At 56.9% G+C, this 21,660-nt stretch overlaps 2 protein-coding genes across 3 annotated transcripts; both read right to left on the minus strand.

The window, feature by feature from the left end:
* Positions 1-2,445: 2,445 nt before the first annotated feature.
* IFI30 (IFI30 lysosomal thiol reductase) lies at positions 2,446-5,735 on the minus strand. The gene is made up of 7 exons (XM_081092280.1): positions 5,601-5,735; positions 4,544-4,726; positions 4,379-4,453; positions 4,069-4,161; positions 3,138-3,290; positions 2,904-2,957; positions 2,446-2,831 (listed from the first exon to the last, which is right to left on the minus strand). The coding sequence occupies exons 1-7, from the start codon at positions 5,709-5,711 to the stop codon at positions 2,769-2,771; spliced, it is 732 nt and encodes a 243-aa protein (XP_080948406.1). The 5' UTR covers positions 5,712-5,735; the 3' UTR covers positions 2,446-2,768.
* A 2,371-nt stretch (positions 5,736-8,106) lies between these two features.
* On the minus strand, positions 8,107-20,905 carry PIK3R2 (phosphoinositide-3-kinase regulatory subunit 2). Of its 2 annotated transcripts, XM_081093371.1 has the most exons (17): positions 20,815-20,905; positions 19,687-19,720; positions 18,419-19,188; positions 15,451-15,543; positions 15,131-15,181; positions 14,919-15,050; positions 14,619-14,832; positions 14,064-14,149; positions 13,807-13,915; positions 13,616-13,714; positions 13,302-13,482; positions 13,090-13,215; positions 10,792-10,934; positions 10,390-10,566; positions 9,803-9,874; positions 9,463-9,633; positions 8,107-9,194 (listed from the first exon to the last, which is right to left on the minus strand). In XM_081093371.1, exons 3-17 carry the CDS (start codon positions 18,738-18,740, stop codon positions 8,987-8,989), a joined length of 2,184 nt encoding a protein of 727 aa, XP_080949497.1. In that variant the 5' UTR covers positions 18,741-19,188; positions 19,687-19,720; positions 20,815-20,905; the 3' UTR covers positions 8,107-8,986. The 2 variants fall into 2 exon arrangements, 1 of the variants encoding a protein (XP_080949497.1); XR_013996109.1 differs by lacking the exon at positions 8,107-9,194 and having other exon boundaries at positions 9,516-9,633; positions 9,746-9,874.
* Between the last annotated feature and the right edge of the window lie 755 nt (positions 20,906-21,660).

The raw sequence follows: 21,660 nt of genomic DNA on the forward strand, positions 1-21,660 counted from the left end.
GCCGAAGGAGGAACGCACGAGGCCAGAGTAAGTGAGGGATTTTATTCGATCATCCGCACACCAGATGGCTGAGCTTGGATGGCTCCAGCACCCAGGGAGGGGAGTCAGCGGCTTTTAAAGGACTTTTGGCGAGATTTTTCCCCTGGGCGGAGACTTCTTTATGCAGACCCGGAGGGGAGAGAGTGGAATGTGGTCACCACAAGTGAAATGTGGTCTTCAGCAAAGGGAATGTCCGTAGTGAAACAACCTGTAGAGCCAGTTCCTGGGGGAGGGGTGTCAACTCAATTGCTGGGTCAAACCTAACAATAATTTTTGCCTATGGACATGCAAATGAGCTCTGCCAGGTGGAAAGACATTCTTCCCCCCGTTATTTTTGCCGTACTTTGCATATCCATTTTAATGTGTTTGTTCTTTGGACCTCCTTTAAAATGGTGTCAACACCTGGCCATTTGTCCTCATTTATAATAAGTTAACAACAATTTTAATCACATGCTCATTTTTACATCTGTTTGAGAGTCACGATTTTACCTTTTTCTTTGGTAAAATTATCCTTCAGCACTTAACTGCTGTCAAGTACCTCAGCCTGGTATTACAGACTTTAGATTTTACTGCATCTTGGTGGAAATCTTCCAACATGGTTAAAAAAGTCAAATTTTGGTTCACAGGACAGTCAGGTAAACTTTATCAACAACCACATTCAAGAAACCAGGTTTCACTTTGGGGAGCTGATGTTTACAACATCTTCACAGGAAAACTGGTCCATAACTGCCTGGCAGGTTCAGTCTTACAGCTCGATCCCGGCCCAACACGATCCTTGTAATATCTGAGGGATGTAGGAAACAGGCCTGTGTGGTCCGTCCTCAGCACAGGCAACGTTTCATGGAAACGGTTACTGAATTTCCCCAGGGCAAACGGAATGGAGAGATGAGGGAAGAGGCTATGAGAACAAAGAGCTGTGTACCTGAGCCAGCATCGTGGTGGAAATCCCCGAGGCGCTGCCTCAGCTACACAGGGGTAAGTGGAGACAACTAGAAAAGGCCTCAGCCCATTTTTAAAAAATAACCCAACAAGTCCTAGGAAACTGTAAACCCCATAGTACTCAACCAGTGAGGAACCGGGGGAGGGACTCTCGCACCTTAGGGGTAAATAGGCTGTGATCCCTACTCCATGTGTGCCTGTACAACCTGCTCTCAAGAACACGTTAAAGACCTCATTTTCGCCATACTTCTGTCTCCTAGTTCACTATTTTAATTTGGACAGGTGAACATTTCTCACAGCGGCTATCAAGAAGAAAGAAGCCTTGCCTGGCCGGCGTGGCTCAATGGTTGAGCATCAACCTGTGAACCAGGAGGTCATGGTTCTAGGTTCTATTCCTGGTCAGGGCACATGCCTGGGTTGCGGGCTCGGTCCCCAGGAGGGGGCATGCAGAAGGCAGCTGATGATTCTTTCTCATCAATGTTTTTATCTTTTTCTCCCTCTCCCTTCCTCTCTCTGAAATCCATTTTTTAAAAAAAGAAGAAAGTAGCGCTGGCTGGGTAGATCAGTTGATTAGAGCATTATCCTAAAACGCAAAGGTTGTGGGTACGTGAGGGACATACAAGAATCAACCAGTGAACACATAAATAAGTGGAACAAATCAATGTTATTTTTTTCTCCCTAATCAATAAAATAATTTTTTTAAAAAAAGAATTTGCGACCTAACCAGTTTGGCTCAGTGGATACAGTGTCGGCCTGCGGGCTGAAGGGTCCCAGGTTCGATTCCAGTCAAGGGCATGTGCCTTGGTTGCAGGTACATCCCCAGTAACAGGTGTGCAGGAGGCAGCTGATCGATGTTTCTCTCTCATCAATGTTTCTAACTCTCTATCTCTCTCCCTTCCTCTCTGTAAGAAATCAATAAAATATATTTAAAAAAAAATTTTGCCAAGAGGCATGGATACTGCAAGGTGAAACCTGGTCGTTTCTCATCTTTAGTTAACCAATGATAGAGGCTTTTCAAAGTCCAACCTGAGATTCCTTACAGAAACTTCCAGCAAAGCAGACGGAATGTCTGCTGCATCCTGGTAAATTATCAGGGAAAATCTAATTAGACCTGCCAAGGAAGTTCTTTCGTTGATATCCTTTTTTAATATATATATTTCTTATTGATTTCAGAAAGCAAGGGAGATAGAAACATCAATGAGAGGGAATCATTGATTGCCTGCCTCCTGCACGCCCCCTACTGGGGATTGAACTCACAACTGGAGCATATGCCCTGACTGGGAATGGAACTCTGATCTCCTGGTTCATAGACTGACACTCAACCACTGAGCTATACCAGCTGGACATTATCCTTTTTAACAAAAGGGACAACACAAATATTATTCGACCATAAAAAAATAGAAGGAAACCTTGCTATTTGTGATAATATGGGGGAACCTGGAGGATACGATGCGGAGTGAAATAAGTCAGAGGACAAATATTGTATGATTTTATTTATATGTGGAATTTAAAAAAGTAAAACTCATAGAAACAAAAGAACAGCAGTTGTCACAGGCTGGGGGGCGGGGGGAATGGAAGGATATTGTCACAATGTCTAGAAGGGTTTATTAAACTAGTTTCAATGTAGCACCATTCTTAGTGGTAGATTCTAGATCTTGGGGTAAAATCTGGACTTCATGGAATGTGTAAGTTATCTGGATGATGAGCCATAGCTGCTAAGTCAGGGATCAGAAAAATGAAGGCAGGTGGGAGCTCATTCTTCCATCAGCTTCCTCCAAGGGCAACAGCTGTCACTTGAGGCAGACGTCCCAGTGGGAGCTGGCCTTGGATGGGCAGAATTCTGGCTTCTCACCCTGGAGGAGACAGTCGTGAGTTGGGGGCCTGAGAGAGACCCCACCCCCACTTGATGAATCACTCTGGCTTACCTGGTACAACTGGCACACGACGGTTAGGAGCTGGCTAATGTCTTTCAAAGGTTTCTGCACGAAGCAAGACAGGAGGTCACAGTGCTACCTGCCCTGACCAGCCCATGCCAGGCCCAGAAGGGGTTGCAAATGGCCCCAAGCCTGGCCCCTGCCTCCCTGTCTTCCAGACTGGTGGGTACACCCATCACCCTGGTCCCTGCCCGAGGGCCAACCTGAGGGCCACTAGATTCTTACCCCATTGACGAGGACCCAAGGCACATACTCATGGGGCGGCTCCAGAGCGTCTGTAAGTTGGGCATTCATGTGCAAGAGCTGTGTGCCACGGTCCCCCATTGCACAGTCCATGATGGCATCTGGGGACACCTTCGGGGCATAGATCTGCAGGCACTGAGGGCAGAGGAGGGCCAGTGAGCCTTAGCTAGCTCCTTGTTATCTCCCCAACAGTCCCCTTAGGGGCCCCCCAAGCCAAGTTTCTGTTTCCTCACTGGCAATAAGGGACTCTTGGGTCCAGGACAATGTAACATGCATGTAAACAGCAGGTGTTTCATACATGCCTGAGTGGAGGCCCCTGAGGCAGAGCTTAGGCTGCTCCTGAGTCCACTCTGACCAGACCTTCAGCCCCTGACTCCTACATTTGCCTCAGAGCTTTTATCTGTGCTGTTCCCTCTACCAGGAACACCCATCCTCCAGCTTCCTCAGCATCTCCTCAGGGCTCCCCCTCCTCTGTACCCTGCCAGCCCCGGTATGGTTCCACAGGGCTGGGGCGTCTCAGGGTGAGTCCTCCTGGGTGGCCTGAATATTTGATGAATGAATAATTGATCAGGGCAGATGAGTCATTCCTTTGGGAGCTCTTTTTCGTAATCTTCCAGGGAGGTGGGCGGGCCCGTCTTGTCACCCCCATACCCCAGAGGAGGGTCATCATCTGTGTCCCTGCACATTCCTGTTCATGGAAGCCCAGCTCAGAGGCTGCTCCTAGAGAAAGCACTCCCTCACCTACCCATGCCCCAGATCTTCCTTCCCTTGATTCACAGACAGAGGCTTAGAAAGGAAAGAGCATTTTCCCTGGGGCCTACAAAGAGTGGCTGTTGGGGACAGGACTTGAACTGGGTCTGAGTGTGGGAAGGCCAGGGTCCCCCAACCCAGGCCAAGTAAGAGTATCACTCACTGGCTTCAGGTTGCTCTCCATGTCATCCAGTTCCTCTAAGCAGACAATGGTTAGGAAAGCTGCGTTCCACGTCAGCTGGTCCAACAGGCAGGCCTAGGGGTGGGCAGGCAAAGGCATGAGTAGGGCCCAGAGCACGCCAAGACCACTCTGGTAATAACCATGGGCACCCATTAACAAAGCAATGGGTGGAGACACATCGGCAGGGGAGAGAGCTGGTCCCAATCCCCTCTGAGCCTGGATTTTGCCTTCGTTACCGCCTGAAGCCTCCCAGGCCTCCGTGTGCCCCACATGGGACCCTGGGGCTGCTCACCTCCACCTTGTTCCACTTGCACTCCTCCTCTCCATGCTGGCACGTAAACTCCCACTTGCCGCTGACATTCTGTTCCTGAAAGGCAGTGAGGTGAGTACCGGCCAGCTCGCCACAGGTGTCTCCCAATCCTGGCCACGGGCCTCAGCTTCCCTGGCGCCCATGTACCTTGGCGTTTCCGTAGGGCACCAGAGTGACATTGAGAATCTCATAGACCATCAGCCACGTGGGGAACAGCTCTCGGACCAGGAAGAGCCTGCAGCCACCGCACAGGGCCTCGTAATAGAGACTCACGTTGACAGGTGGTGCGCGGGGCTTTCCAAGGGACACCTGTGGGCACAGGTAACCGGCCTGTGCAGGAGGAAGGGGTATGAAGCAAGTTGTAGCTCTGCTTGGTTCTCTTGCAGAAAGAGAGATGCCAATAGTAAGTGCTCCATCCTGAGAGCACTCTTGACTCTAAGGCTTTACTGCGCCCTTAAGTGTGTTTGGCTGCAGAACAGATGGGACAGACTTGTATACCGCAGGCAATTAATGCATGCACAGCTCTTGCTTTTCTCCAGCTGAAGTGAAACCTCTGGCCCAGGGGAACCGTCGTCTACGGTAAGGACTCAAGGCAAGCACATTTCTGGTCCCTGACCTCAATCCTGCCTTCCCAGAGGTGCATACCACAGGAGACTAATGGATGCTCATTTGGTGCCACTTCACACCCAGAGCCTTGCTCCTACACCTGCTCTGACTCCGCTTCCTCCCAAGGGGCCCACGGAACCCTCCCACGCTCCCTGCGGAGGTGGCACCTAATAAGTGCTGACTTCCGGCTCCAGCCGAGGGGCGCAGGCACCCCGGTTTGTGAGCAAGTCGCCAGCCTCCGAGGCGGGTGTTGGCTGGGCGCTCTTCCTTGGCCGAAGTGCATCCGGTAGGGATGCGGGTGCCATGGGCAGGCTTGTCGGGGCTTCCCCTGGCCTCCAAGGGGAGACCCTGATTCCCATCCCAGATACACACAGTAGGTGCTCAGTGCACCCTCGGGCGGGCCGGGCGGGGACGGAGTGGGGACCGCCGAGCGAGCGTCTCGGCTAGGGATGGGAAAGCGAAAGTGCTCCGAGTGCGGCCAGTGCCTGGAATCACAGGGGGATTTCGGCACCGACGGGCGTGTCCCCTGCAGATCGCGGGCTGCGGGGCCAGGTCTCGGAGGAGGCGAGCCGCCCGCCCGCCGACCTGTCGTCCTTACCTGGCAGGGGGCCGCCCCCTCGAGGACGGTGTCCAGCGGGGACGCGCGCGCCTCCGCGGGGACCTGGAGCAGCAGCACCAGCAGGAACGGCAGGAGTGGCGACCAGGCCATCACAGCGTGGGCACAGGCGCGGCGACAGGAGCAGTCCGGGGGAGGGAGCGGCCTTTAACCCGGTCGTGGCCCTGCCCCTAGGCCGGACCCGCCTCCCGGGGCCCACGCCCCTCGGGGCCGGGCTGGCGTCTCTGGTGTCTGCAATTCCCTCGGGATCTCCCTTTGCAACCCGCCCCTGTCCCCCTCCAACCCCCCCCTCCATCCCCCCTCCCCCCCTGCCAGGTGCTGGGACAGCAATCACTTGGCCATCCGGCCGCTCAGCGCTTCACCTCACCCTCACCCCAGCCCCGCATCTGCCCAGCCCAGCCCCGCATCTGCCCAGCCCAGACACGTGAAGCTGGGATCAAGCTCCTGGAGCCCACGTGGGGCGGGGGCTTCAGAAACAGACACAGAGAGGGAGGCGGAAGGGTCTTCTCCCCGCAGAGCCCTCTGGAGCAGCTAGGGTGGTCTAGCCCCCTGCCCCCAGCCGGGGCATCCCTGCACTCTGGGGGGCCAGGGAGGGCGGGCGCGACTCCCTACCTGGGAGTGGGCACTGGCTGCACAGCCCGAACTCTTTCCCTAGCCTGGCTCAAGACCCCCGTTACCCCTCACCCATGGGCCCTGCCCCTCACCCCAGCCCCAGTCCACTCCCCAGCCCAGATATAGTCCCGAGGGGTTGACTCAGACTTGGCCACAGCTGGGCCAGAAAGCAGAAGCCAGAGCAGTAGGGCCGCTCACTTCCCCTGGCCCCCACCCTGACTCTAGGGGGTGGGAGGAAGCTGGTGGTCATTCTTCCCAAGGTTAGGGGTTTTGGGTGGGGAGAGGGGGTGGCCTCGTGCATCCTGGCTCTCAGCAAGCTCCCCTGGGGTTGGAGCAGTAATTCCTGAAGCCTGAACTATGTCCATGGGTGGGGGTTGGGGATGCCCATGTAGGACCCAAACCAGCAGTCAGCCAGGCCAGGTTAGCCCCAGGACCGTGCTGGGCACCTCAAGTGATGGAGCCTCAGTTTCCCAGCCTATAAAATGGGAGAAGAGGGAGGTAGGGGAATAAAGCCACCGTGGAAGACTCAGAGGCAAAGGGACAGTTGCCTGGGAGGGGGGTGGGGCAGCTGGGCTGTGACCCTGGGAGGGGGTGACACAGGGCAGCAGTGAAGGCAGACAGAACAGCCCTGCTGAAGGACTGGAAGCTGGGAGTACTGGGAGAACGACTGAGATAGTCACACTTTGCAAGGTCTCACATTCCAGTCGTGACACGGAGTCAGACCTCACAGGAGGAAACGCGCACAACCTGGCCTGGAATACAGCCAACGCCCCATGGCCACAGCTCCCACAGCCCACGTCACACACACGCTGGGGAAGCGCCAGCCTGCGCCCGCGCGCGCACGCACACACACACACACACACACACACAGGCTCACGGCAACAGCTTGGGAGCCAGGCTTTGCCTGAAGTCCCCGTGGCTGGATGATCCACCCATCCCATCCCTTTGGACCCTCAGCAAAACCCATTTCCTTCCTGAAGTCTCTGCAAAGCAAAGCAACATGACCTTGGGAGCTAGTTGGGTGCCCTCTCTGTGCTGGGCAGGATGGGAGAAACAGATAAATACAACTGTTAGACTTATAGGGCAATGCAATCCTTAACGGCCATTTGTAAGCTTCCCGCCACAGGAGAACAAAAGAACAGAAAAAACTCGCTGGACACCAGGAGTCAGACCACACAAGGAATGGAAGGTGTCCCGAAGGCACCTGATTGCACACCTGTGTTCCATACCCACCAGCTCAGCCCCCAAACCTGCTGGTGACGTTTCCCACCAGTGACTGCATATAAAGATGAAACTCTAGCTACGGGGCGCTGCCATCGTCGACCCAATGGCCCCTTGGCTCAGCGCTGTGCGGCCCTTCCCTTTGGATAGATAGCTCATCCCCAACCCCTCCCCTTAAATCATTTCAGTTTTCTTTAGTCACCATCTGAGATGGCTATTTAGCCGGCCCATGTGCACCATCCACCACGCTCACCTTTCAATAATTGCTCACAATGCTGGATGGACTCGTACACATAACCCCAGCTCAGAAAGAACTCTGGGGGTGGCGTGGTAGGGGTTGTCCATTGACCGCACTTGGCAATGGGGAAGTTGCACATCACGGTATGGCCGGTGGCTGAATGCTGGGACTCAAACCGAGGGGGCCAGTGAAGAGCTGGGTTGGAGTCTGGGGTCCCTTGATTAAGCCAGAGTTCAGGGTTTGAACCTCTCTGCTGTGTGACCTTGGTCAGGTCTCTCAACTTCTCTGGACATAAGCAGCTACACGAGGGGGAGGGGGCTGGGGTTGTGGGCCCCCACGGGCAGCCTGAGTTAAACTCAAGCCCTTCTCTGTGTGACCACGTGGCCATGGAGAAGCATCAATAACAGAAGCATCCACTGAGTTCCATGTTTTATATCCACATCAGTATCAACGTACCATACAAAACCCACCTGCCAGCCTAGCTGGGCAGGCAGGGGAGGGGGGGGGGCGGGGAGTGTCCATGGCAGCATAGAAAACCAGGGTTCTTGTCCCAAAAGAGGAGAAAATGGGTTTACAGTCAAGGAAACAAAATCAGAACCCAACACGATCAAGGAGAAGCCTTGAAACTGCATCGAGCGGAGGTGCTGGGGGCGGCGGTGCCTCTCGGCTGGCCCAGCAGTCCCTGCACAGCCTCGGTTCCTGGGAAGCTTGGGGTCAGAGGGGCCCCGCTCCTGAGGTTATTTTTAATCATTTTGCTTTTGGGGGTGGAGGGCTTCTGGGCAGCAGCTCCATGAGGGGGTAACCAGTGCGGGTTTCACTTCAGGGTTTGGAGGGGAAGTTGGGTCTGTGGGGCATTGGGACCCGCCCGGCCCCGAATGTCACAGCTGAGGTTCTTGGAAGTGGCCCAGCGAAGTTCCTTCCTGCCTTCTTCCTGCCCGGACCCCAGGTCTATGGCTTAAAAATCAGGGCACCAGGCTGGGGCTGAGCACCCCAGGGGCCTTTGTAAACATGGCAGGTACAGGCAGGGGGAGCTTGGGGGAACCGTAGGAACTGGTGGGGGCAGCCAGAGCCGGGGGAGGGCAGTGCTCAGGGGAAAGGGGGCATGGGCTGGAGGAGGTAGGCTCCTCTAACAGAGACACGGAAGTGCAGAGACTAAGAGAGACAGAGAAGACAGAGATGGGGGTGGAAAGAGTGACAGGAAGAGAGAGACTCAGAGAAAGCAAGGGAGAGATTGAGACAGAGAAAGCTTCACAAAGAAGACACACAGACAGATAAATGGAGTCCTGCTCTGTATGCGTCAGCGGGCGGCCGGGGGTGGCCCGGGGCCCGGGGCGCGCACGGGATGTGCCAGTGTGACGGTAAGTGCGTCGTTGTGCTGCACGAGGGAGGTGTGCTGGTAATGCAGCACCAGCTCCTTCAGAGACCCGTACAGGTTGTAGGGCTCCGCAAAACCCAAGCCAGTGGCCGTGCGGTAGATGACGCAGTGCTTGGTATCGCCGTCCACCCTGTGGTGTGAGCAAACAGGTGGTCAGGTGGGCACCCAGGGGCTTCCCCAGCCGCTCCCTCAATTCTCAGCCCCTGACCTGGTCCAGACCCCAACATCCCTGGCCTGGACACTGTCCCAGCTTCCTCCCCTACCCCCCGTAACCCTTCTTCCTGTGGCAGCCATGGGGATCTTCTTCCCAGCTGTCTTCCCAAAGTCTAGCACACAGTAGGTGCTCAATCAGAGCTCTTGGAAGGAACATGTGGCTCCTCCACCCCCAGGGCACTCACACCACAGAGCAGGCGTAGCAGCCCCGCTGGCTGCTCTCACGGATGAGGAAGGTCCCATCCCGCTTGCCGTTCAGCATTTCCTCAGCCTGCGTGCGGTTGATCTTGCCCACATACCAGGTTCGTTCCTCATGGTGGGGGAGGTCATCTTCATCCTCCATCAGTGCGTACTGGCTGTGGGCAGGCAGAGAGGGGCGCTGGTCACTTACCCGGCAGCCTCTGGGGCCCCCTGACCCCCGGACAACACTCCCTTCCTGGTGAACTCCTACCATTCTGCAAAACCCACCAAAAATGGCCCTTCTTCTGGGAAGCCCTCCCTGCCTCCCTTCATGTGGTCACTCACTCTTCAGTCTCATTTTTGATTCCCAACCACTCGTTGATTTTCTTCTGCCGGGCGCCTTTCTGGGTGAGCCATCTGGGAGGAGAAGGAAAGGCGGCTGGTGCAGCAGAGGCAGGGCCAGACCACCGGGGTCGAGTCCAGTCCAGTCCAGCCTGCTGGGAGGCAAGGGCTGACCAAGGAGGGTGGGTTTGGGTGCAATACCACCGGTTGCCACAAGGTGCCAGACTGAAGGTGGAAGAGCCTGGCTCTGCCAGGAAACCCCCTATTTATTCTGTTTCTGTTAACACTGGTGGAGCCTCCAGCACCCGCCACCCCGCGGGGTCATGTCACCACCAGAAACTCGGTCTTAGGGGCTGCACACAATGCTGCTGGCCTTCGCACGCACAGCGCAGTGATCTGTTCTGCGTCTCAGCTTTCCTAGCTGCAAAGGGGAAAGTTTACAAAGGACTTGGAGACGACAAAGTATGTGCGTGGTGGCGCAGCACAGTCTAGCGTACAGCAGGCGCAGGTACGCACCTAAGGCGCAGGTGGGAAAAGAGCCCTTGCCAAGGTCCTCCTAATGGGGTCCTAGGCGAGCGTAGGGCACTCACACCAAGTACTGGTCTCGGATCTTGCGCAGCTGCATGAGGTCTGGCTTCAGGCTGTTCATGCGCTTATCGATCTCCCGGTTGTCCAAGGCCTGTGTCCGCAGCTCCTGTTCCAGCTTCGTGCGGCTCTCGTGGATCTCGGCGATGCGAGACTTGAGCCGTTCTGAGTTCAGCAGGATCCTGGGGGGGAGGAGTGGCTCAGGGGCCGTGGATGGCTCCCAGCCTCTAAGCCTCTGCACATGCTGTTTCCCTGATTTCTCCTCTGGTGAACTCCTATTCAGCCTTCAAAGCCCATTTCAACTGACCCTCCCTCCCCCTGGAATCCCAGCTGCCCCCTCCATTTCTTTTCTTTTCCCACTTGCAGTAGATGGGGTGGGAAGGGCAGGGCAGAGGAGCAGGACTCACCTCTGCATCTCCTTCTCATTGCCCTCACGCCGGAAGCGTTCCAGATACTCCTTGCTGCACTTCTCTTGAGTCTGGCCCTGCTCTTCGAAGATCTTGATGGTTTCATTGAAGGCCTCGATGGCGGTGCGCTTCATCTGCAGTTCCTGGAGGAGGGGGTGGGTCTCAGCATCATCTGGGACTCCCCGCAAGTCCCTCATGAGGGCGATGGCAGATCCCAACTCTTTGTTCAAGCTGTTCCATCCTCTAGGCATGTCATTCCTCTAGCTCTTACTGCACCAAACGAACTCCTAGTCAACCTTCAATCCCCCATTTCCCCAAACACATTTCTCCTTTATAACCTCCCTTGGGTACCTTATTTATTTATTTATTTTTTAAATATATTTTATTGATTTTTTACAGAGAGGAAGGGAGAGGGATAGAGAGCCAGAAACATCGATGAGAGAGAAACATCGATCAGCTGCCTCCTGCACATCCTCCACTGGGGACGTGCCCGCAACCCAGGTACATGCCCTTGACCGGAATCGAACCCGGGACCCCTCAGTCCGCAGGCCGACGTTCCACCCACTGAGCCAAACCGGCTTCGGCTGGGTACCTTATTAATACCTAGACTTGCAGGCACTGCTGATAATTAATGATTAACCTAGTTGCTACAGTTCATGCGTTCCTTCTCAGAGTAAATGCTGTACCAAGCATTTCCCGTGCACCATCTCACAGAGCCTGCCAACAGCCTCCTACAAAGTCAGAAATATTAATGGGGAAACTAAGACTCAGGGAGCCTAAGTCTTGTCCAAGTCACGATGTTCCTAACAGATCCCAGGCAGGCAGGCATCTTGTCCACTCAGAGCCTCAGCAGATGCATCAGTAAAAAGAGGACAAGAAAGAAATCCTTCAGGGACCGCAGGGGAAGTAAGCCATTCCCAGCCTGAGAGGGTCATTTGATCTGAGTAAGTTGCATCTCAACTTGCCAAAGGAGTCTTCAACAGAGTCCAGAGTAAGAGAACCTCCCCTTCCCTGTTTTAGAAGATGCTGTTTTTTAATGTGACCTCCTGACTGACTGTCTAATCCAGTGGTTCTCAACCTGTGGGTTGCGACCCCTTTGGCGGTCGAATGACCGACCCTTTCACAGGGGTCGCCTAAGACCATCCCGCATATCAGATATTTACATTACGATTCATAACAGTAGCAACATTACAGTGATGAAGTAGCAACGAAAATAATGTTATGGTTGGGTCACAACACGAAGAGCTGTATTAAAAGGCCAGGAGGTTGAGAACCACACATCAGATTATTGTCATCACTATAAATAACCTCTAGGTTGAAGGGGACGGAGAAGGAATTAAAACACACAGTCCCAGTTTACAGATGGGGAAACTGAGGTACTGAGAGATGCACAGGTTAACCGAGACATCTCCCAGGTCCTAGCCCAGCTGCTCCTCACAGGCTGACTGGCATCATCTTGTTTGTTCTTAAAAAAAAGAATAAAAACACGTACACCCTGCCATAACCGGTTTGGCTCAGTGGATAGAGCGTCGGCCTGCGGACTGAGGGGTTCCAGGTTCGATTCCGGTCAAGGGCATGTACCTGGGTTGCGGGCACTTCCCCAGTAGGGGATGTGCGGGAGGCAGCTGATTGATGTTTCTAACTCTCTATCTCTCTCCCTTCCTCTCTGTAAAAAAATCAATAAAATATATTTAAAAAAAAACAAAAAAAAACACGTACACCCTAGCTCAGTGATGGAGAACCTATGAACTCATTTTTTTGGTTGATTTTTCTTTGTTAAGTGGCATTTAAATATATAAAATAAATATCAGAAATATAAGTCTTTGTTTTACTATGGTTGCAAATATAAAAAAATTCCTATATGTGACACGGCACCAGAGCTAAGTTAGGGTTTTTCAAAATGCTGACACGCCGAGCTCAAAAGGTTCGCCATCACTGCCCTAGCCGGTTTGGCTCAGTGGACAGAGCGTCGGCCCGGGTTCGAAGGGTCCCGGGTTCGATTCCAGTCAAGGCCACATGCCCGGGTTGCAGGCTCAATCCCCAGTGGGGGCGTGCAGGAGGCAGCCGATCAATTATTCTCTCATCATTGATGTTTCTATCTCTCTTTCTCTCTCCCGCTCTGAAATCAATAAAAATTTATTAAAAAAACAAAGAACACCACATACATTTATTTCTATGTTTTTAGGACAGTTCCTGGTGCTCAGTGGCTGCTTTGTGACCTGGAAGCAGTTGTCTGTCCCCATGGCCTTGCCACTGGCCTCCGTGCCTCGTCTGCCCGTGTGCGCAGGCCCGCAGTACCTGGGAGGTGCGTGTGTACTCCTCGTAGAGCTGGTCGTACTCGCGGCTCTTGTCCTGGTACTGCTGATGGTAGACTTTGAGCTGGGCGCCCACTGCCTCCACGCTGTCTTCCTTGACAATCTGGTCCTGAGGACACCCAGTGCGAGCAGTGAGGCCACCTGGGCAATTCAGGCCCGGGGCCACCCTCTCTGGTTCCTGCCCAGGCCCCAGACCTGCTGGTACTTGGACACGGGGTACAGGAGCCGTGTGTCTAGTTTGGCATTGTACTGGGCCAGGGACTCATGGCGGTAGTGGGTGATGAGGTCCACGACGGAGCAGAAGGTGAGCGGCTCCGAGAAGCCATAATGCCCATCACGGTGGAAGACCTTAATTAGCTTGTTGTTTCCACCTTTCCTGGGGGTGGATAAGAGGGGGTGTCACCATCCAGTAGGACCCTAAGCCTGACTTCCAGGTGTCCTGGCCCTGACACAGCACATGTCCTCCTCCCCCCCCTCCCCCCAGCAGTCCCCAAGGGGCAGGCCCCCACCTAAGGGTCAGGGTATACTCTCCCTGAATCTTGCTGGAGGCATCTCGGACGAGGAAGGTGCCATCAGGTGTGTCCCGGAGTTTGTCGTTCACCTCCTCCCTGTGGGGACACCCAGGATTGGAGCCTCCCATTGGAGAACCCGTCCTTCAGGCCTTGCCTACCAACCACATGACCCTACCCCACAACCCTACCTGGAAATGTCACCCCAGTACCACTCAGCGTCCTGCAGAGAGGGCGGGCTCCCCCCATTAGCCAGCCCTGCTGGGGCGGGCTTGACTTTAGGTGGTTTAGGTGGCAGAGCTGGAGACAGGAACACAAACACAGTGAACGCCAATTCTATGCTGTGGGCCACTCCCCCTGGCAACCGAACCTGCTGATGCTGGCGGGGCCTGGAGTCTTCACTCACGGCCCCCCAACAGTAAGAGAGGATGATGCAAAAGGGCGTCACCTGGGGGTGCGACCTCCTGCTCCTCCAGGTGCTCCTGAAGCAACTTCTCCACCAGCAGAGCTGGGAAGTCAGGGTTGGGCTCAGTCCTGGGGGAGGGGAGGGGAGTGAGCAGGCAAGGGTATCTGCACACGCGTGTGCACAAGGTCCTGGGTGTGCCTGCACACCTGCGTGAGCACACACGAAAGCTGGGAAGGAGGGCAGATGACGCAGGCAGGTGTGGGAAGCCAACTGCTGCTCATGTATGTGCAGTGCGCGCTCAGTAAATACACCCGCGCTGAGGAGTCCGGCACCTGGAAGGGAAGGTCCAGGCCCCACACGGGTGCCTCTCCTCCGGTCCAGGCCCCAAGTCCTCGGAGGGGGGTCTTCCTGAAGCCCAGGTTCACCCCTTGTTATCTTTCCTACCACCCCAATCAGGGCAGCTGTGCCTGCTAACCCGTCTCCCCCGCCCCCGCCCCTTCCCAGGCCCCGCCCCCGCCCCTTCCCAGGCCCCGCCCCTTCCCAGGCCCCGCCCCCGCCCCTTCCCAGGCCCCGCCCCCACGGGCGCAGGCTGCTCACCCGACCGGTGGGACCCCTGGCGGCGGCGGCGAGGGAGGCGGCGCGCGCAGCAGCAGAGGCCCGAAGGCGACGCCCAGGGCGCGCACAGCAGGACCCGGGGCAGGGGCGCGCCGGGCCGCCCGGCTCAGGTGCTGGAGCAGGAAGCGCAGCGTGAGCGCGTGGTGCAGGGGCAGCGTCGGGGGCTCAAGAGTTGGCCCCACGGGCCCCGCGGCCTCTGCGGACAGACGGCAAAGCGGGGTGAGCTGGGCTTTTCCGCACCGGCCCGGCCCCTCCGCGCCCAGGGTTCCCCACAAGGCTCACCTCGCAGGGCACGGAAGGCCTCTGCGGCCGCTTCTAGCGTCACAACGGGCGCAGGCAGTGCCAGCAGGAAGCCCTTGATGCCATCGGCCAGGGCTGCCGAGTCCCACTGCTCTAGGTCGTTCAGGGACCAGTCTGTGGGTGCAGGAGGGCGATGTCTGTGGGGCTGCTGGGGTCCACTCCCTGTCCCCCCATCTGTGGAAGCACTCCCTCACCTGTGCACGGGGGCGGCAGCTCGGGCCTGTAGAGGGATTCGCTGTCTAGCCCTGGTGGGGGAGGAGACATCTGTCAAATGCTGCTCTGATCCCATGTAGGGGTGGGGGAGGGGGATGGGGGCAGAGGAAGCAGCACATGCCAGGGCGGTCCCATCTCCCCTGGGAGCCATTCCTTCCCCAGTTCAACAAGGAGGCCCAGAGCATCTGGGCTCAGCCTTCTCCCATGCAGAGGGAGCCCAGCAGCCCTGTTAAGGGATGAGTCGCCCATCACCAGAATTAAGCAAGCAGAATGCAGGGGTTGCATCAAGTCCCAGGCTCACCTGTCCGCTCAATGGCCTCCACAAGCTTTACCAGCAGTGGGGGAGCCACATCAGGTGGGGAGAACTGCTCAGGTAGGTCAGGGAGTGTGAGGCCTGGCAAGAGGGGACAGCATGTTGGCAGGATCCCCAGAAAGACCCTGGCCCCTTTCTTGGCCGGCTGCATCTCGGCTGGGGCAGCTCCAGGCCGGGCCCAGCTCAGGCAAGGGCCTGGCATCTGGACCACTTTCCCGGGAAAGCCAGAGGTCCCGTGGCTGAGGGTGGGAGGACCAAGTTAATGGCAAACAATTTTCTGGGTCAAGATATCAGTCACACAACCTCAGACCAGGTGTAGTAGTTTGATTAGTGTCCCCCCAAAGTGATGTCCACATCCTAATCCCCAGTACCTGTGACTGGGACCTTATTTGAAAATAGGGTCTTTGCAGGTATAATTAAGGGAAGGACTTTGAGATGAAATCATTGTGAGTTTAGAGCCCTAAATGCAATGACTGGTAGCTATAAGAAGCGAGCCATGTGCCCAGGCCAGTGTGGCTCAGCTGGTTGGAGTGTCAACCGGAACGTCGTGGGTTCGATTCCTCGTCAGGGCACATACCTAGGCTGTGGGTTCAATTCCTGGTTGGGATGCATACGGGAGGCAACCCATTGATGTGTCTCTCTCACATGGATGTTTCTCTCTTTCCCTTCCTCCCTCCCTAAAATCAATTTAAAAAGTAAAAGAGAAGCCATGTTGCAACAGAGGCAGAGATTGGGGCAACATGGCGGCCATAAGCTAAGGATGTTTGGAGCCACCAGAGGCTGGAAGAGGCAGAAAAGATCCTCCCCGTGGAGTGTGGCCCTGCCGACACTTGGTCTTGGGCTTCTGACCTCCAGAACCTTGAGAAAACACACTCTGTAGTTGGAAGCCACCTGGGTTGTGGGAGTCTGTTACCGTGGCCCCAGGAAACTCACACAGCAGGTTCCGGCCCTGCCACTGCTCGCTGTGCAACCTCACGCGCAGGAACCTCGTTCTCTGGGCCTCAGTCTCCTCAACTGAGAAACTGACATTGTCTCTCCCTTTTTAGTGGAATAACAACGTGGTTGGCAGAGTCTAAAGGGAAAATATCCCCATCTAGGCCAGGACACCTCACTCCAAAGACATTCCTCTATTTCCTAAGTCATTTTGCCTTGAAAAAATGATCTCCCACCCCCGCCCCCGTTTAAAAATGCCGAAATCACCCCCAGAGGGAAAGGGGCCTCCCTGGCCCAGCCCCTTCAGGCTCTGAGCTTCCCAGGGGGCCCTTTATTTTCAGCAGCTCCGCCTGCATGGACACCATTGGATGCGGTTCTGGCCCTCGGCAGGGACGCCCTGGCACACAACAGGGGCAAGCCGGGGCCTGTGGGGCCTCCCTGAGTGATGGGCCAGGTGGTGCTTCAAGCTGGAGAAAAGCCCAGCTACAGTGAAAAAGCCCCAAAAATTAAAAAAGTGAAAGAACAAGGGGAGAGAAGGTGGGGCTGCCACGGCTCTGTGACCGGTTTGTGAAATGGGGAGCGAGGTTCCATCAGAACAGCCATCACCCCGTTTTATGGACGAGGACCTGAGGCTCAGAGAGGGAGCAATTTCACCGTGGGTGCACAGCCCAGGTGACACTGGGGTGCTGCACTCGGCACCCTGCATGCTCCCCGGGGCTGGTGGTCCCAGGATCCTGGTGGGGCAGGGTCTGAAGGCACAAAGAGACCAGTTCTCCCTGTTTTCAGATGAGGAAACTGAGGTTTGGAGAGGCCCCTCCCCAACAAGGCACCCAGCCTGGAAAATCTGGAGGGCAGGGCTACCGCCCTGAGCCGGGATGTGTGTGGAGGCTGGACCTGGGCCAGGCAGAGGAGGGAGGCGGCTGTTACCAGGGAGAGAGGCAGATTCTGGCTGGGAGCCCGGATGGGGCCACCTCCTGCTCTTCCAGGCCAACACAGGACACAGGCCCAGGCCCAGGCCCTGGAGACACCAGATGCTGCAAGTCCCAAGCTAGCAGCACACTGCCTTGGTGCCCCCATTCCGCCCTCTGTGGGCACCAGTGTCCCTCTGGCACAAAACCAGACAGGTCGTGGGCGGGGAACATGGTGCGTCCCAGGGCCTTCGCCTTCACGGGGTGGTCCTGAGAGAGTGATCTGACCCCCTTGCACCTCAGTCTCCCCATCTGTACATGGGCTTCCCTGGGCTGCTGTGCGGTCAGAGCAGACCATGCTGGGCACAGCGCTCATCGATCTCTTCCCCACAACCTGAGCCTTGGTTTCCACGGTAGAACTCGCCCCCCACCCGCCAACCCAGCACACAGCAATTTCAACTCAGGGCCCATGAGTCTCTACTCCCAGCACACCCTCGAGAGGGGGGATGGCCGAGGGTCTTTTGTGAGGGGGTGGTGTCCCCACACTGCACCTGCTGTATGGCCTCCATTGAGCGTCCACCCTTTCTGGTTTCATGGCTCCCTTCGTTTTGGAAACCAGGTAAAATCAGGGTAACAAAGGGGGTGCCTCAAGGAACCCTGGCTACAAACCATAGAATGAAGCTAAATTGAGCCTCTGAATTCTACTAAAATCTCCCCACTGTCTTCAGAATTCATCCCATGAGGTCCTCGAAGCATGGCCCCTGTTCCCTGAACCCATTACATTCCCACCTCATGGACTCTGTCCTCTTAGGGCCACTGCCTAGAGCCCGTCACCCCAGCTCCTTCCTTACAGCCTTTGTTGTCAGCTAATCACAATCTTCTCATTTCTTGAACCAGGCCCATGAGGCAGGGACAGGCCTGTGTCCACCCCTATGTTCCCAACACTGTGAGCTGCGTCCAGGCCTTAACAGCAGCATAGTCAACACCTGTCAACTGACTAAACGTCCTTATTCCTCCTTCCCCGGAAGAGGCACCATTGCCTACTGAAGAGGAAACGGAGGGTCTAAGGGGACCACCCCCCCACATCCCTGACAGAGTTCCTGCCTACAGCTCACCTGGCTCAGGGGGCCCCTCTTGGGGCCTGGCAGGCAGTGGGCGGGGGCCGCGGGGGCGAGGGCCAGGCCGGGCCAGGGTCACAGGCCCCAGGAACTCCACATAGGTACCAGGGAAGTCACCGCGCTGCCGAGTTCGCTCATTGAGGCCAGGTATCCAGCCCACGTTCTGCGGGCAGCGCTCGCTGCCCTCGGCCACACCCAGCCCCTGCAGGGCGGCCCGGCTCACCACCAGCACGTCACCCGGCAACAGCTCCAGGTCTTCTGGCCGCTCCCGGCGGAACGGGTACAGTGCACGGTACTGGAAGCCCTCGGCGCCAGCCATGGTGGGCGGGGGGGTCTGTGTGGTCAGGTGGCTGCGCGGGGCCCCAGTGGCCCCATCAGCTGGGTGGGGGCAGGTGGGTCCACTGGGTTGGCTTGAGGTGCTCAGACCTCTATTTCCAGCAAGAAGTTACAGGTGACTGCGGGGGATGCTCATGCCTTGTTTCCTGTCGTTATTGCATGACCCTCACAAGGGTCACTGGTTGCTCCGCCCATCGTTCACCAACTGGTGGGAGGGGATCGGCAGTGTGTTCTCCGGTCACTCCGTTGTTGCGAAGCCCCCTCAATCCGAAGGGCTGGACTGGGCCAGGCCACTCACTCACTCCCTCCCTCACTCTCTCACGTGGTAGGCCATAGGCGCCCGAGGCTGGCGGTTCTTCCAGCTGTGCCACATGAGGGGGCCAAGGGCACAGGCTGTCACCATGCTCGGCTGGGGACCAGGGGATGCTGACCTAGGGGGAAACAGGCAAGGCAGGGGCATGGCAGCATAAGCCAGGTCGGACTCCTCCCACCCCCAACTCAGAGAGAGGCCCAAATCCCGGGTTGGAATCCCCTGACTCACTTGGTAACCCTGGGCTATTTCCTGTCTCTCTCTGGGCCTCAGTTTCCCCAGCTGTAAAGTAGGTGCAATAATAGCTGTTCCTTGGGGTACCTGGCCCAGATGTACTGTATGCGGGGTACACAAGCTTTGTTAGAGATGGGAAAACTGAAGCTAAGGGCGGGGAGGTCTTTATCCTGCCAGGAGGCCACGACTCAAAACCCCAGGTCTGCCTAACGTCAAGGCCCAGGATGGATGAGAGAAGGTAGCAGCCACATGGCCAGCTAGTTAGACTCAGAGCAGGTAGTGCTCAGGGTGCCGTGGGGGCCCTGAGGAGGGGTCGGGCCAGTTGAGCACAGGAGGCAGTAGGGGCACAAAGAGGTAGGAAAGGAGGTCCCAGCAGATTACTCACCCCACCTTCCCACAGGCAAAGGGATCTCTGATCTCTGCAAAGGAGACATGAACAGATGAACAGGAGTCCTGGCTGACTCAGCGCAGGGCCCACAGTAGGTGCTCAGAACATAAGCAGGTCGGTGGGAGGTTGAGAAGACCTCAGCCCCAGGGTGAAAGGTGGCTGGCAGGAGGGCATTGCAGCTGCCCATGGAGAGGCTGCTACTTGCAGGGTGATGACCAACCCCCGGGGGTCCCCAGTCAGGGAGACAGAGCTCAGCAAACACACATTCCCAGTCTCAGCTCTGCAGGTTCAGTCCTTCTGAGAGGTTGGGGTGGGGGGTGCTTTTCTAGAGGGCAGGACCCCACTAAAGACAGAAGCAGGCACTGGCCACATGCAAAGGCTTGAAAGTGGGGAGTTGCTTGGATGGCTCTAAGAAAGTCACGGACCGTGCAGGACCTCTGCCAGGCAGAGGGTTAGAGGGTAGGAGCATTCCTCCTCCACCACCACCACCACCACCAGAGCCCTAGGAGGTGCGGAAAAGAGAGCAGAGGCTCCACATTCCGGGGGGCCCCCAACTTACCCGCTCCCTGGCCCCCGTATCCCCATGCTACAGGTGGGGAAACAGGTCCAGAAGAGGGGACGTTTAGAAAACCGCCTGGATTCGCTTGTCTGCACTCGTTTGCACACGCCCGGTGTGCGCACCGGGGACCAAGGCTCCCCTAATCCAAGAGGCGGGGTAGCGGAGCCAGGCCTGGCAGGGGCTCCGCGGCTGGACGCAGGGCCTGCGCGCTCATGAGTGTCCAGACGCACACTCAGGCCTGCGTGGACCCCCGGAAGTGGAGCCGAATCCCGACCCTCGTACCTCACTATGCTCACATAATGCCTGGAGCCCCTCATTTCTGCTTGACGCCCCACTCCCAGCAGGGCCCCCCTCCATTCCTGGCCAAGGCTCCAGTCCCTTATCTTTGCCTGGCGGCCCCCGATCGGCGCGCCTCCGTGCGGGTGGGCTGCACGGCTGCCAGGTTGAGCCCGAGGCCTCCCGCTTTCTGTGGTCCCCCCCAGGTCCCACGGGCCGAACTCAGCCTAGGCGCCCGCATTTGCACGCACCCCCAGCCCCGCCTGTCACGCCGGCCGGCCCGGACTTACTGGTCGTGGCCACTAACGCCGACGCCGAGGCGGCCGTAACGCGGAGCCGAGCCTGACCCGTGGCTCCACCACGGTCTCCGTCAGCGCCACCGCGGGATCCCCGCCTCCGCCGCCGCGGTTCCGAATGACCGGGCCCACCCCCGGCGGAAATGGCCGAGCATATTCGGGTCGGGCGGGAGCAGGGAGGCTGAGGAGGAGCCTGGAGACGGCTGAGGGCTTCCGGAAAGAGCCGAACGTACTCCCGCGGGACTGGAGAATGTAGGTAGGGTGTCCCCGAGACAGTCAACATTTCCGGAAACAGCCGAACGCGATCGGGTCATGTGCGCGTTCCGGAGCGTAGCCTGGGTTTAAGGACACCCGAGCGATTCTGGAAATAGCCGAGCGCAATTGGGCCAGACGACTGATCCCGAGACTGGGCTCAGCTAGGCTCGCCTGAGCTTAGAAGTTCCCGAGTGACCCCGGAAATGGCTGAGCACCATCGGGTCAGATGAGTGATCCTGAGGCTGGGTTCGGCTGGGTTCGGCTGGGCTCGGCTGAGCTTAGAGACGCCCAGCGATTCGGGAATTGGCCAAGAGCACTGCAGTAGGACTGAGCCCCGAGACCGGGGAGTTTCGGTGATCTGAGGAGCCCGGGTTGGAAGGCGTTTCCATGGCAACCCAGGGCGTCTGGAAGCAGCTGAAGCTACTCCGGCCCAGCTAGCGCGAGAACACGCCCAACGCCAGACCAAACGCAGACAGACAACTGTTTTCGGCGAGTGGCCGAGGACACTCGGAAACGGGGGCGTGGCCAAAGGTTTCTGACCCCGAGTAGAGCTCAGTAAGTAACCGACGCATTTGGCAGAGCTGG

Source organism: Myotis nattereri (genome assembly GCF_964212035.1).
Source record: "Myotis nattereri genome assembly, chromosome: 5".
NCBI classification, from domain to species: domain Eukaryota; kingdom Metazoa; phylum Chordata; class Mammalia; order Chiroptera; family Vespertilionidae; genus Myotis; species Myotis nattereri.

Coding starts and splice junctions, on each gene's coding strand:
- PIK3R2 (XM_081093371.1), bottom strand. CDS start 18,740: ATGGCTGGCGCCGAGGGCTTCCAGTACCGTGCACTGTACCCGTTCCGC. Junction 15,544..18,418: donor AGAGGGGCCCCCTGAGCCAG/GTGAGCTGTAGG, acceptor CCCTCTTGCCAG/GCCTCACACTCCCTGACCTA. Junction 9,875..10,389: donor ATCCGAGACCAGTACTTGGT/GTGAGTGCCCTA, acceptor TTCTCCTCCCAG/ATGGCTCACCCAGAAAGGCG.
- IFI30 (XM_081092280.1), bottom strand. CDS start 5,711: ATGGCCTGGTCGCCACTCCTGCCGTTCCTGCTGGTGCTGCTGCTCCAG. Junction 4,162..4,378: donor GCAAGTGGAACAAGGTGGAG/GTGAGCAGCCCC, acceptor GCCCACCCCTAG/GCCTGCCTGTTGGACCAGCT. Junction 3,291..4,068: donor TGGAGAGCAACCTGAAGCCA/GTGAGTGATACT, acceptor CTCTGCCCTCAG/TGCCTGCAGATCTATGCCCC.